At 42.7% G+C, this 13,875-nt stretch overlaps 1 protein-coding gene across 1 annotated transcript; it reads right to left on the reverse strand.

Annotated features, from left to right (window-relative positions):
• Positions 1-572: 572 nt before the first annotated feature.
• Positions 573-13,875, reverse strand: IRAK2 (interleukin 1 receptor associated kinase 2). The gene is made up of 13 exons (XM_062500652.1): positions 13,722-13,875; positions 12,177-12,356; positions 9,351-9,515; positions 8,514-8,626; positions 7,496-7,690; positions 6,992-7,056; positions 6,450-6,564; positions 6,086-6,195; positions 5,515-5,710; positions 4,799-4,861; positions 3,570-3,770; positions 2,883-3,405; positions 573-2,593 (listed from the first exon to the last, which is right to left on the reverse strand). The coding sequence occupies exons 1-13, from the start codon at positions 13,858-13,860 to the stop codon at positions 2,475-2,477; spliced, it is 2,184 nt and encodes a 727-aa protein (XP_062356636.1). The 5' UTR covers positions 13,861-13,875; the 3' UTR covers positions 573-2,474.

Here is a 13,875-nt window from a genome sequence, read left to right on the forward strand (position 1 = left end):
TTGGATGAGAAGCGCTGGAAAAGCGACAGTATTTATTAGTTTATTACAATTTATCACAGTTTATTTCCATCCCGCCGCCCCTCAGGGCGCAGCCCCGCCCCGGGCACGCCCTTGGCGCTGATTGGGCGGCGGGGCAGCGACGGCGGCGCTGATTGGCTGTGCCGGGAAGGGCGGGAAGGGCCCGCTCCCCTCAGCCCCGGCCTGGCCGCGCGAGAAATTCATTCCACGGTGAAATTTTTCTCTAGAGCCATCAGAAAGGAAAAAAATCAGCTATTTGACAGTGAATAAAGATTGAATAAACATGTTTGTACTAATAATTACTACTGAAAGCAAAGTGACCTTGAGCTGCTTTTGCCCAAATAGGGTGGAATGAGATACCTGTGCACCACGAATCACGAAAAAGCAGACAAGGAAAAAAAGAAAATTTTCAGGGTTTTTTTATTCACAAAGCTATTAGTAAATGGTAATGCATAAACTGGCTTCTGAACTGCCAAGCTACATAACAGTGTTAATGTAAGACCACACAGTGTCTTATGTATGTTATGCTAAATATTTAGGTTACTCTGTAAGACTACCCAAATCACCTCAGAATATTTTAAAATTGTCAGGGTACAAGACAAAGAATAACAATTAATTTGGTGACTACAGGAGAACAAAATCTCTAAAGCACTTTCATAAAGCAGAATTGTGCACAAACTACATTTCTCAGTTTAAAAGTCTCGGGTTTCCCATTCAGCTCTGCAGTGTAACCATGTGCATTCCTCTCTGGAAAAGACATGAGGATTTTACCATGGGTATCCCAGAACATACTCGTGAAAAACAATGAAGATTACCTTTTCAGCGCCATAAAGTTATCTCGATTAAATCTCCTGTAGAATTAAGCAGTTATTGACCAATCTGAGTATACAATGTTTCTTATGTCAGTACTAATCTTATCTTGATTTTATTCTGGTGAAAAAATAAAAACTGACACTAATAAATACAAAGACAGTATCCAAGGCACTTATAATTAAGGAACTTTACCAGTTTTTAGTGTAGAGAATAACTTGAGAAACTTTTACTTACTAGTAATAATACAAACAATGAACTAGGTACTCTACAAAAATAGGTGTGAGACCTTTGTCTAAAGCTAGGAGTATATACTAGCACACAATTCCACTGAAAATAATTGTATAAAATTAATTTTATTTTTGTTCCCTGAACTGCACTGCAACATGCAGCCATTTCTGCACATCAGGCCCTGTTGGCTTTGCTCAGGAGGCAGCTCACCTATTTGTAAACTGAGCTACATACTCTGATCTCTGACGATAAACCTGTTTTTCCCTAGACTGCACACAAGTGGAATATGCTAGCAATAGTACAAATAAATATAAAAAAACCAGAAGTGATACTTTCTTAAGGGGGCTTTACTTGATCATAAATACACCAGCATACAAGGTTTTTTGTTTTTTTCTGTTGCATGTGATTCCTGGGCCTGAGACCAAGGCTCCTACTGCTGGATAAACCAAGGGACACCCAGAAGGATTTCTCGGAGAATGCCTGCTGAGTGTGGGATCATCAAGTCCCCTTATTAGCTTATATTTGACCCATTGCCAAAATAAATACAACAAATTATGTTTCAAGTGTCCTACAAAGCTATTTTAAATTAAAATATTTTCCCTAATCCAAAATATACAAGTTTCCATGTGAAACACAGTGAGAAACAATACCATGTAAAGGACACTTAGAAAAAAAATAATTCCCAAAAATACTCCTATGAAGTATTAAACACAATCTTAGAGCTCCCAACAGTGAACTGAAAGGTTGGACTTGGGTGGTGTCACATGTGTATATGGGAGAGAAGCTCAGAGGGTAGGGGAAAGTGGCTGAAGTGATCTACTTACACCTGTGGTCAGTGCAGTTCAAACCGAGATGAAGCCATGTACAACATTCTGAGAACTTGCATAAAAAATCCCTCTCTGGTAATGCAGTGGTCCCGAGTACGTGGACTAAGATTACATGGAATAGGAGAGTCACTGGAAAACCTCCCCAGTGACTCTGAGGATCCCTGTCTGCTGGATGGGAGGGGGAAAACAATACAGACTATTGCTATTGCTGCCTGGCCAAGGGTCAGGGTTTGCTCTGTAACTCCTGGGGCTGAGGTTTAATGAGATCAACAGATGCTTCCTGAAACACGCTGCAAATGAACGGGAAATTATTTTGGCACTTGTGTTTGCCATTCCTTTTCACATTGCAGATGAAAAGGCAGAAGGCATTTCTGTGTACAGAGTGGGACTGTGCTTTAATCTCTTACACAACAGGTATCTTCTGGTGCTTCTCCATGTTGCACTTCTTGTTTCCTTCACTCAGGGCTAATGTTCCTGATCCAAATCTGCTACCTAATCTTATGTGCAAGGTACACTTTCACCATCTTTCTAATGAGGAGACAGTCTTTAGTTCTTCTGAGCTGGCCACTGCTAATAAATCCATCCAATTTATGATTCAAAAAGTTCAGAACTGTTTAACTTGTTTTCTTCATACAGCAAAATATTTTCCATGAGCTTCTTTTTTTGATCATTTATCTGTATTTTCCAAGATGTCTCTCCAGCTATGTCTGAAAAACAGAAAAAGCCAAAATACTGAGAAAAAAAAAAAGTCGATTGTCTAAGGAATAGATGATGATTTTTAATAAAAGAAAAAGCACATAAGCAACCAACTAACATAAATGGCTTAGGAAAAAAATCTGATAGAAAACTGCTAAATGTTTTGTAGCTTTATTAGTAAATTCATAACCAAGGAGAAAAGATTTACCGATACGTGTTTAAAAGTAGGAAGAGGAACCTAAGCAGTTCTGGAGAAAAGAGTAATTTGTCCCTAGAATTGTAAGAGGAGGGCACTTTAACCTTGTGGAGCAGACGAAGAGTCCAGGTCTGTGTTCTCCTGTGGAAAGGTGTCCTGTGCAGCAGCCGCTGCCTCCAGGATGCCATCGCCTGTGGCACACGCCAGGCTTCCCTCCTGCAGTCCATGGGCAGGCTTTCCCTGCTTCATCCTGTCATTACAGGCTGACACTTTCTCTGCATTGGTACAGCTGTGGCTAGGTAACTCCTCGGTGGAGTTACCCTTTTCTGGAGGGTTCCATGTGAAACTGCTGGACTCATCTGATTCACAAGGGACCCGTGACATGTAGATGCCATACGTGTTGGGATCGCCAGCTCCCACAACAGGCACACAGGGGCTGCCACTGCTCAGGATTGCTGCCGGGGCGCTCTCCTCTTTATTCCCCACTGCAGAGGGCACATCCACACTCAGACTGGCTGTCTCATCATCAGTTTCTTCTGGAGTGTTCATGGAGAATCCAGAAGTGCTGTTTCCACAGATGTAATGCTCTTTTAGTTTGTTTTCAGCCATTTCCATAATTTCAAGTACCTGTTTTTAACAACCAAATCTGTGAATGCATAATAATTCCTGCACCCCTGCTTACAGACATTCTCCTATGTCAACACTCACAAAATAAGCAAAACATGAATGTTGTAGCTTTACATCCTGATGACAAGGAGACTTAAATCTCGACCATGTATTTAAAAGATTACCTCTGCTATGTTAGAATTCTTCTTTTTCAGGCAAAGGCAGATGGCTGATGCAAAATCAAGAGCCACCTCCTCCAGCAAGTGCCCTGCTTTTCTGTCTAGGTATTTGCAGCAGATTTCCTTGGCAGCCAGTTTTTCCAAATTGTTAACTTTGGAGCGTGAGCTTTCTTTTGCTGCTTGAATTTCGTCGGCAATCATATCTTTCTGTTCAAAGGAAGGAGATGCATTAGTGAAGGCAAAATAAACACAAGCATTTATTACTGTCTGAATCTCTTGGAATCAGTATTGCTTTGTATTTGTTGTTAGTGCTCCTCAATGCCTGGTTCACAGACTGAAAAGCTTTAATCTCTGTTCATACAACTGACTGAAATCTTTGTTCTCAGATGTGTCCAATGTCAAATTTCCTGAAGCAGGGCCAGCTCTTCTTGGCTTGTGCTCATTTATATAGGAATGAAAAAGAGCCAACACTGTGTAGAGCAGCATTCTTACACAGGCCTTTATAGCACGTGTTAAAGAAATCAGGAACATATGAGCTTTGACTTTATGAACCCCTCTGAACACTGAATTTCTTACAAATAGTGGGAAAACTGTTGTCCTCCCCTCCAAGGCTTCAGCCAAACAAGAAATTAGAAGCACATCCCACAGAAGGCGTGCAGGTGGAGGCTGCTTTCTATGGTTTTAATGCATGGTTCTTTTTCATGTTTTTTTATGGATGGTTTTAGTGCATTCAGTGAGTTTAGCTGTTCTGATGGCTTGTGAAAGCAGTTTCATGTAACTCTAACCTCAGCTTGGGAAACTGGCAGGGATATCAGTTCCAGGCATGAGCACAAGACAAATGCCTGATAAACATGATGATGAGCTTCTGCAGCTCCTGCCTACACAGGTTTTCCCAACTCACTGTGGCTCAAACCACCTCCTCCAGGCACACAGAAAACATGCAGCAGCATTTCAGCACAAAACCTTGTCTCTTAAATATTTATTTGTTTTGGAGTTGCTCCTAATGCAGTTCAGTCCAGTGCTCATGAGTGGGTATGTGAAATGAGAATATCTGTTGTTCTTATGTTCTAATGGCAGGCAGGCTACTGATGTTAATGGAACCAGAATATGGCTCATAAACTTCCCTGTATATGCAGACAGCAAATATCAAATTGTTTTAAAATAAAATTAGAATTATTTTATGACAGCAACGCCATTTGTTGTATTGGTGTTCATTACTGCTGCTTTTTTCTTACCAGGTAAATCGGGTGTCTGTCTTCATCCAGTGCCTTAATCCCAGTCAGTATCTCTGCTAAGACCTAGAAAGTGTATTTCAAAGATAAAATTATTTGTTCAGAATTAACTATAATTTTAAAAAATAAGTTTCGAACTAAAGAAATATTGAACTTTCAATGCATTCTGCTATTATATTTTTACTTCAATGGCTTAATGATGCCAACTCAGGGCCTTTATGAGACTTTAGATCTACCTCCAGAGCCAAGCCCAGATTTTATAGTTCAATAGAAATTGCTGAAACAAAGAATAAAAAGAAAGTAAAGAAAAATCTAGGTAAAAAAATCATAATGAACAGGGTAACTTCCTACTTAAATGGAAACACCTGGAGATGGGTGACATCATAGACTATCAATTATTTTAGCTGAAATTACAAATGAGCAGGCCGTGTTTGTAGCAGTTCATGTGGTGAGTCTGCAAGAATTTTGAACATCTAATTTGTTTTAAGCCATCAGCAGAAATATTTTATTCACAATAAGAAACACTTTTGTTTCTCATTTGTAAGATTCACCTCATTTTGCCACAAACGAGATATATTTGAAGTGTGAACAATTAAAACCAGGATTTCAGCACACTGTAGAGCCAGCAAAACATGCATATGAACTACTTGCTCTTACATTCACTTTCTTGTCTAGAAGCATCAAAAAATGCAACAGAGCATGGAAAAAAGGCAACATACCACACCACAGCTGAATATATCCACTTTTTCTGTTAACTGCCCATGTCTGACAAAATCTTCTGGCAGGTAAGTAAGAGAAGCCTGGAGGACTTTGGTTTTCATCATGGCATATTCTGATTTTTTTTCAGAAGAATGCAAACGTAGGCCAGAATGCCCAAGCTTTGGTGTGAAGTTTTCATCCAACAAGACATTTGAGCTGTGATGATGATAGACAAATAACAATATTGGTCAAATCATTACTTTATCTTGAGGCAAAGAATTAGTTTTATACTTTTAAACGTAAGCACTGGAAGTGTCCAGCATTTGGCCTCCTGCATACGACTGAAAGGATAAGGAATGTTAGACAGCAAGAAAGGGAAAAACAAGCACCCCAAAATTACCTCAAAAGAATTTACTTCCCTCATTTAGGAAAGAGAGGTTAAACAAAAAAGGGTAAAAGCCCTACAGAACAAGGGACAGCAGAAAATACTGCAAATGGATTTCCAAATTGTATAAGCTTTAGCTATGATTGTTAAAGAAATCCTTGAATTACCAGGTGACCAAGGAAGTGCTGATATGCCAAAGTCCTCACCTCTTGATATTCCCATGAAGAATTCCAAAATTATGCAAATACTCCACTGCTCTGACAACTCCTATAGAAATGCTAATTCGCATCTCCCAGGTGAGTGGAGCAGAATCATCCTGCAAGGAAAGGAAGAAAAAATTGGTAATTAATGGAATAAAACACAGTAAGATACTGATGGTTTAGAAAACCAAAGGCTTAGCTGAGTTCCAGTAAAATTCCAGAAAAGCTGCTGCCTTTCTGGTGCTTGCAACCAAGGCACCTTTTTTTTCTGGCAGTTTCTCAGAAATCAAAGAGATGCAACTGTATTTCCCAGAACTGCAGGAGAGAACCTGCAATCACAAGTAGGTGGCAGACCCAGATTGTTGCTTACGTGGCACTGAAGCTTGTTTTGCAGGGACCCATTGGGCAAGTATGGATATATCAGACAGTGCAATCCAGTTTCCACTGAGAACCCCAGCAGCTGCAGAATGTTTATGTGACAACACCTGCAGGCATAGATCAGCAGTGATTTGCAAATGATGTAAGAGCAGCACAGAAAAATACATTCCTGAGCTGGACTAAGTTCCTAAATTCAAGGCAACTGGAATGGTGTACTGCAGCTGGAAGCACAGCTGGAGGCACAACACAGTCCTGGGCAGGAGAGGGCAGGAGGCTAATTAGGGTACAAGGGGTACAAGGTGGGCACTGTGTCCTCCCCATCCCAAGGCTGCCAAGTGGCTGTGCCCGCTGAGCCAGAACCAGCAGTAGTCACGGGCACTGTGCTGCTTGCCCAGGACTCCTGCACAGGCAGCACACGAGCCTTTGTTCCCAGCCAGAACAGCGCCTGGAGCAGGTGCTGCAGTGTTGCAGGAACACCCAGCAGCAGAGCTCAAGCAGGACATGCATCACTGCCTTTGAATGCCAGCCACTCACCGAAAACAAATCTGCACTTCTGTATGAAAGAACCTCTGGGTGGAACTTGGACTTGTGCATTCCAGCTGAAAAATGAAAACATGGAAGAGAATGTTGTAACTAATTACTAGGACTTTGCATTTATACAGATCTGGTAGTCTCTACATGACAAGCTAGCATAGGGAACAGACAAGTACCACTGATGGCAACTTTAAGTTAAGGGCCACAATTAATTTGCAATTAGAAAAAAACCTAGGGTAAAGACACCCCTGACCCAATCATCAATGCAGGCAGCTATACTGCAGGCTACTCCTATGTACAGAGTTCATGGAACTATTCACATGAGTACAGTATACATCACGTGTGTTTTCTGAATTTAGGTTTAATTATTTACGTAATTTCATTTTTACCTCTCCTCTCGCGCAGCTGTTCTGGTTCCTTCCCTACACAGTATTAAATAGCAACTGCTAATGGGCAAGTCATGCTAATAACACACCCTCGTCTAGAAAAAGGTGCAGTACTTGCCTCTTTGAGTCGTTTGATGACAAACACCATGTTGTTCCTCTGACCTTTGTAGATGTCTGCAAAAGTACCTTCACAGATTCTGTTCTTGTCACTGAAACTGTTTGTGGCATTAGCAATTTCCCTCTGGGTCCACAGGAGACTCCCGCTGGGGAGATCAGCCATTGTCTCCTGCCGAGGAGTAGAAGAGCTGCAAGGCTACACATTTGTGGAAGAAACAAGTTTATCTCATGATAATCCATATGCTTTTTCCTTCTTCCAGTGCCATATTTTCCTTCCCATGTTTTAAGCAATCACTGTGATTGCTGAATGAAAATGTGAAAGGTACTGTGCAATCACTCCTTAGGGTGTAGGTAATTCCTGTATTGATGTGTTGGGATGATGTAAAACTTTTGCATAGAATCGACTTGAAATCAGTTACCAATCTGCATTCCCACCTTTCCCAGGAAACAGACGTAGTTTTGTTTAAAAGGCTGTATATTTATGTGAAGTGATGTTAGTCTGATTTACAAAATTAATATATATTAATCTTTATAGTTGGGTTACACATTAAGAAACATATGAGAAAGTGGGGTCCCTCATAATGTAATTATGCTCTGGTAGAAACTTCCTATCTACTTTTGAAGCATCTGTATCAGTTGCACAATAATTTGTTGCTTCCAGTGTAGTAAGTCCTAATACCAGCTATAATTACAATTCCACTGGAGCCTAATCACGCAGCTTTCACAACCTTAATGTGCACCCAACTTGAGGAAACAAAGCACTAACTTCTTCTCAAGAAACTCTGAAACTCCTGCGCTCTGAGTCAGTCTTCTCTCCTGGCTGGTACTCCTGGACCATGTTATTGTGGAAGAGTTTAAAGCCTCAGACAAAATAAACCAAAGAAAACAGGCCAAGAACAACCATGATGGGACTAAGATGTGCCCATAGATCTGGGAAACACTATGGGGACAGGACGGATCTACTTAGACTTTATGAAAGATGAGAGAACTGTGGGGAGGAAGGAACTAAGGGGATTTACCTTCACGCTCGATAAAACAGGAGAATTGGACTGTAGGGAATTCAAAAGGTCTCTTGGGGGAGGTGGTGGAGCAGGGAGGGAATACAAGGCTCCTTCAGAAACAGCAGCTGAAACTGAGATAACAGCATTGAAAACACATTTTATTTTTCTAATACTACAACCTGTGACTAACTACAAAAGTCAACTAACTACAACTACAAAAGACTAACTCCAAATTAGGAAGATCTGGGGTATTTTTTTTTAATTTTCTGACCAAGGATAGTCTGTGACAAGCTGTCAAACTGCAAAATTCTGTGTGAAGACAGGGAGCTCTCTTCCTGGTTCATCTTTGCAGGATGACTGTGCAGCCCTCTCCACCCTGGCTGGAGACATGAAGCTCCCTGTGTCTGTGCTGATGCAGATGCTCTCCCCAGTATGTGCTCTCTCTCTCAGCAGAGGGGCTGCTGACTCTTGACCAGCTCTCTGCTGGCCTAGATTTACTGTGCATGAAGAGAGGGACATGGGGCAGGACATGCATGCACTGCTGTAGTCTTTGTATGGAGCCAGGATGGGACCAAGACATTCAGAGACCTGGGAATCATCCTGAGATCCCAGAGGATAGATACAGCCAGCATCCCTCAAGGCAGGGGTTAAAGGAAGGACAACCAGGTGGCTGTGTGCTAAAGTCAGGTATAAACAGGAGACAGCAGTGCTAAGAAAACAGCAAACACTCAGCTGTGCCCATGTGGGAGATCTGGGAGTGTCTTCACTGTACTATCCTGACCCCACAAACACAGCAGCCTTGGCTATGTAGTCATTTCATGTCAGAGCAAATTTGCAGTCCAGTACTGTACTTACTGCCTGCTGGGACTGCTCCCAGCTGTGAGGAGTCTGGGGACGGCAACAAACTTATGGCATTTTCTTTCTCTCTCCTTTTGCCTTCTGTGGAAAGTACAGAGAGGATCTGTTTGGGTATCTCTGGCTCTTCTTTCTCAGGGCTGGTGATGTTAGAGGCCGGTATCCCTTCAAAACAGAGCAAAGGGAATGTAAGGATGACCAGGGAAAATAGAGTCTGACTCTAATCAGTGACCAGAAAATAATCCTAGTCAGGACACCGGACTTCAAATTAATATCAACATTAAAAAGAACATTCAAGCAATTTAGACAATATTTAAATTCAGACTACACCCAAGACATTAACTTCTACTGAAAATTAAGAGGAACTAATAGCTTCAAACAAATACCAGCAATGACTGTTCAAGAGATAGAGTCTCTTACAAGAAGAAATTAGCAATAGTAATATATTTATCATTTTCTATATAGCATTCTTCAGGTAATGATCTCAAATCACAAATACCTCCCAGCCTAAGGAAGGCATTGAGTTCTCTATCAGTTGTCATGACACCAAGGGGAAGATGGGAATTGTGTTGGGTTTAGTCAGTTAAACATTTTAGGACTATTTTCAATTGTGTGATTTTAGTGGCATGATTAGGTTCATTCTCAGGAAAAACTTTCATATACAGGACTATTTGTAGGAAAGACTCATACTTTTACTTAGCAACAGAAAGAAGCAAACCAAAGACAAGCTAAGGGGAAAAAAATGGTCAAAGCTCAAAACTTACTGATATATAAGGAAAGTTTAAAGGGTGAATTATTATCACTACAGCTCTAACAGATCCTGTGCTGTACACACCTTGGAAAAACCTCAGGGTCAGGCCTGAAAAAGCAACTTTAAGTCTGATTAAAACAAGTACAAAGATACAGTGTACAGGAACTTAAAACTATGTACATCTGAGGAGGGATTATTCAGATGAGATTAGGCTACAGTTAGGATGGGAATAAATAAAGTTCAAAAGTTCAAGATGCTGTGATATATGAGGTTGTCAAAATCTCCAAAGCACATGAATTCCGATTTCTTAAAATACTCTTAAAACTGAGGTTGAAAAAGAGCCTGGAAATGTCCAGTGTGCACTAGAGGTAATAAAAAGACTTTCTACCCCCTGATAACATTTTCCTGGTTACAGTTCTAAACTTCTATCTGGCACCTTTTATCAGCAATACATTTAACATTTTCTTAAAAATCAAAAATAATGTTTTATTTTTATACAGAGAAAACATAAGTTCAAATATTATTACATGGTGGTTCTTATCCTGCTGGTCTAACAGCTTTGTATCTTATCTGGTGATCTCAGAATCAAATGTGCCAGGCCTCTGTTTGCATCTGAAATCAGACAACAGCTTTGTGTTGTTTTACTTGTACAAAGGCCAGGAGTACATGGAACAAGCAGGAAGCTCAGTGCTTCTCCTGTAATCTGGGCTACGTGTATGAACCATGAGCCAATGAAATGTGGGAGAAGCCAAGCTGTGGCACATTCAGGCACTGAGGCTGAAGAACAGCACTACACGAAGGGCAATATTGGCAGGAATGGGCATGTTCTGTTTAAGGTTTCTGTCTGTTTTCTTCACTGAATTCAGGTCTGAATGAAACCAGGTCTGAAAATTAAAACAGGTATTTTTGTTACTGTGTTAGAATGCTATGAAATCCCAAATTTTACAGGGTTTTAAAGCTATCTGTCGAGCAGACTGCAGGTCTCTAGGCAAAAGTGACAGTCCCTGCATTCTGCAGGTGAGTCCCTATGTTCTGTTTTTTTCCTCACATGGTTTAACCTAGAAGTCTCAGAATTCAGCATCACTTCCCTTATTCAACCTACTTTTCAGGGTTTTTCATGACTTTTGCAACTTCCTGCATGACAAACAGGGCAGCACTGCAGCTGAAGAACTGACATAGAAAACATCATTAGGGACATTCAGAAGTGGGACTAGAGAGTGCAAGAAACTGTTGAAGGGAGGTAGAACTCTTTGGGAAGTAATCTGCCAGCAAAAGATCTCCCTTTGTGCTGTGTCTGGTTCCTTTAAGTAGAATTAATTGAATTGTGTTGATGCAAGGAGAGCTTAGTTTTCTGAAGTGCCCAAGAGAACAAGCAACATATCCTCTCTCCCTGCTCAAGAGGGATCACCTGAGTAATCATATTCAGGTACAGAGAAAAGCTCAAAAAAGAAAACCAAAAAAAAACCTGACAGAAGCACAAGGGAAAGCAGGTAATGCCCTGTTGTACCTACACCAGGTGCAAATTGTGCAAGGGGTGCCCTACTGACACACGACAGGGAGCAAACCAGAGCCACAGAGGGATGGTGAGTGCTTGCTTCCCTGCAGGGATGGTGACTGGTTTTGTCTGTGTTGTTTGTGTTTCAGGGCTAACTGCTGGAACCTGCTCTTGGATTGGAGGCAATCCTGGCAGGGGCTGCAATATGCCTTCTCTCAGGATGTGATCTGGTACCTCAGACCAGGCCTGAAGGGCAGGGACCCTTGGTGCAGCCTGTGTTCTGAAAACCTCTGTCTGATGTATAAAAGCACCAGGCCTGGTTTGGCCACAGCCTATCTTCCTGACACTTCCTCCAGGGTCCAAGATGGGCAGCACAAAGACAGGGTGGTGAGGTGTGGGGACCAGTGAGTCCACCTGTGTCACCGATTCTACTTGAGTGAGCAGAAAATCACAATCAGAGGAGACACAGGATGTGACTTCTAAAAAGAGCTTCTTCAGCTAGCAAGGGAGATGTCCTAGGAGGGGCCTGGGTGCTGTGAGGAGCAGCACAGAGCCATGGGAGGAAGGGGCAGCTACTCACAGTCCAGGATGACCTGAGCCGCTCGGTAAAGCTGCAGCCCTTGCAGCAGGTCCAGGAGCTGCTGCACTGTTGCCAGCCTCACTCCCCACCACCACATGAGCTCCCTCGTGATGCTAATCCCTGTCTTCTCCATGCACTTGATTTTCCGTAGCTCTGTCTGATCAGTGATCACATAGGAGGCTGGTGGGAAAGAATGGATATTTCTGTTTAAATATCAGAAAAAAACAGGCACATTCAAGCAGGGCAAACTAAGGTGGGAGACTAAGTTTGCTTTTACATTTGTGTATCTTTAAAAGGAAGGGTGACAGGAAATTATCTACATGGACATGAAGAAAATTCTATTCCTAAAGTAAGATATCCCTTTTCTTCCTTCAACTATTCTGGAAAAGAATTTGTTATATCAGAAACACTTGAAAAGAAGACCCACTCACACTTTTCATCTTACTTTTCATGTAATCTTTCTCCTTCATACTTGTAGCAAAGTAAGGCTAGATTAAATTCTTGGGGTGAATCTCCCAAAACAGGTGAAAGCAGTCAGTGGAGTGGCGGCACTCCTACTTGCATTCCTAAATCCCTGTGCCGTGGTGAGCCCAACAGTAACTGAATCACCTGGTGTTAGTTATACTCTGATCAAGCTATCAGGGAAATGCAGCTATTTTTAGATCCTGTGCCAAAGCTGACCCTACACAGTGTGTCCCAATTCCTGGCCCTGCTGTATTCTTCGCAGCTCACTCACCCATCCAAAACCCACCTCCCCTCACTCTGCCCCAGTTCCACCCCACACACCTGGACACAGCCCCAGAGCTGAGTCTCAGAGGGGCTGTGCCTGAAGGAAAAAGGAAAAGAGGGGCTGGGGTGTTCATGTGGAGACAAACACTCCCGAGTTCTCACCACGGCTGCCTTTGGAAGGACATCAGAAATACAGCTTTATGCACCTGAAGGTAGTGGAAGTGAATCCCACTCTACATCAGGAAGTTTAACTGGGCTAAGAGCTTATTCAGCACACAGTTAGGGAAGTCATGTCAAATAAAGGAAGGCAGGTACTAAGAAAAGATTCAGATTAGAACTGTTTGCACTGGGATACAGAAAAAAAAGAGTAAATAACTCAGGGATTAAATCTTCTGTACTTATTGACTACATACAGTCAGGACCGAGAAAAACAGAGGCAGAAAGTATGAGGGAATATACATGAAGAGAAGGAGGAAAGAAAAAAAAAAACAGAACACCTGAGGAGATGTGAGAAAACAGGCAGCGAGAAGTGGCAGGAGATAAGAGTGTGACTGGCGAGGGAAGTGCGAAAAAGATCGCGGAGAGTGAGGGGAAGGAGCCTTGGCTGCCCCGGAAAAACCACGGGACCGCACAAGTCTGCCATTTCACCTGTGTTTGAAAAGCAAATGCAGCGCGGTGCCCGGGAATTCCCTGTTTACAGGCTGGGCTCTGCCGAGCGCTGGGAAGCGCGGGGGTCAGCGCGAACCTCGCGTCCCCCCAGCCCGTCCCGAGGGCGCCGCTGTCCCTGCGCCCCCCGGCCCCGCGCCGCCGCCTCACCGAACCGCATCCAGTCGTAGTCGCTCAAGCAGTCCATCTTCTGGCAGAAGTCCTCCAGCACCCAGGCGGGCATGCTGTGGATGTACAGCGCCGGGGCCGAGCCCGCCCTGAGGGCGGGGGCCGGCGGCTGCAGGGCCATGGCTCCGCGGCGCCG

The sequence above is a fragment of the Cinclus cinclus genome, chromosome 12 (assembly GCF_963662255.1).
Source record: "Cinclus cinclus chromosome 12, bCinCin1.1, whole genome shotgun sequence".
NCBI classification, from domain to species: Eukaryota; Metazoa; Chordata; class Aves; order Passeriformes; family Cinclidae; genus Cinclus; species Cinclus cinclus.

What these genes read in the sequence shown, in the direction of transcription:
- IRAK2 (XM_062500652.1), bottom strand. Translation starts at nt 13,860, where the DNA reads ATGGCCCTGCAGCCGCCGGCCCCCGCCCTCAGGGCGGGCTCGGCCCCG. An exon ending in CTTCATGGGAATATCAAGAG is followed by an intron (nt 5,711 to 6,085) that starts GTGAGGACTTTG and finishes TCATCATCACAG; the next exon opens with CTCAAATGTCTTGTTGGATG. An exon ending in CTCTTCGTCTGCTCCACAAG is followed by an intron (nt 2,594 to 2,882) that starts GTTAAAGTGCCC and finishes TCTGTTTTTCAG; the next exon opens with ACATAGCTGGAGAGACATCT.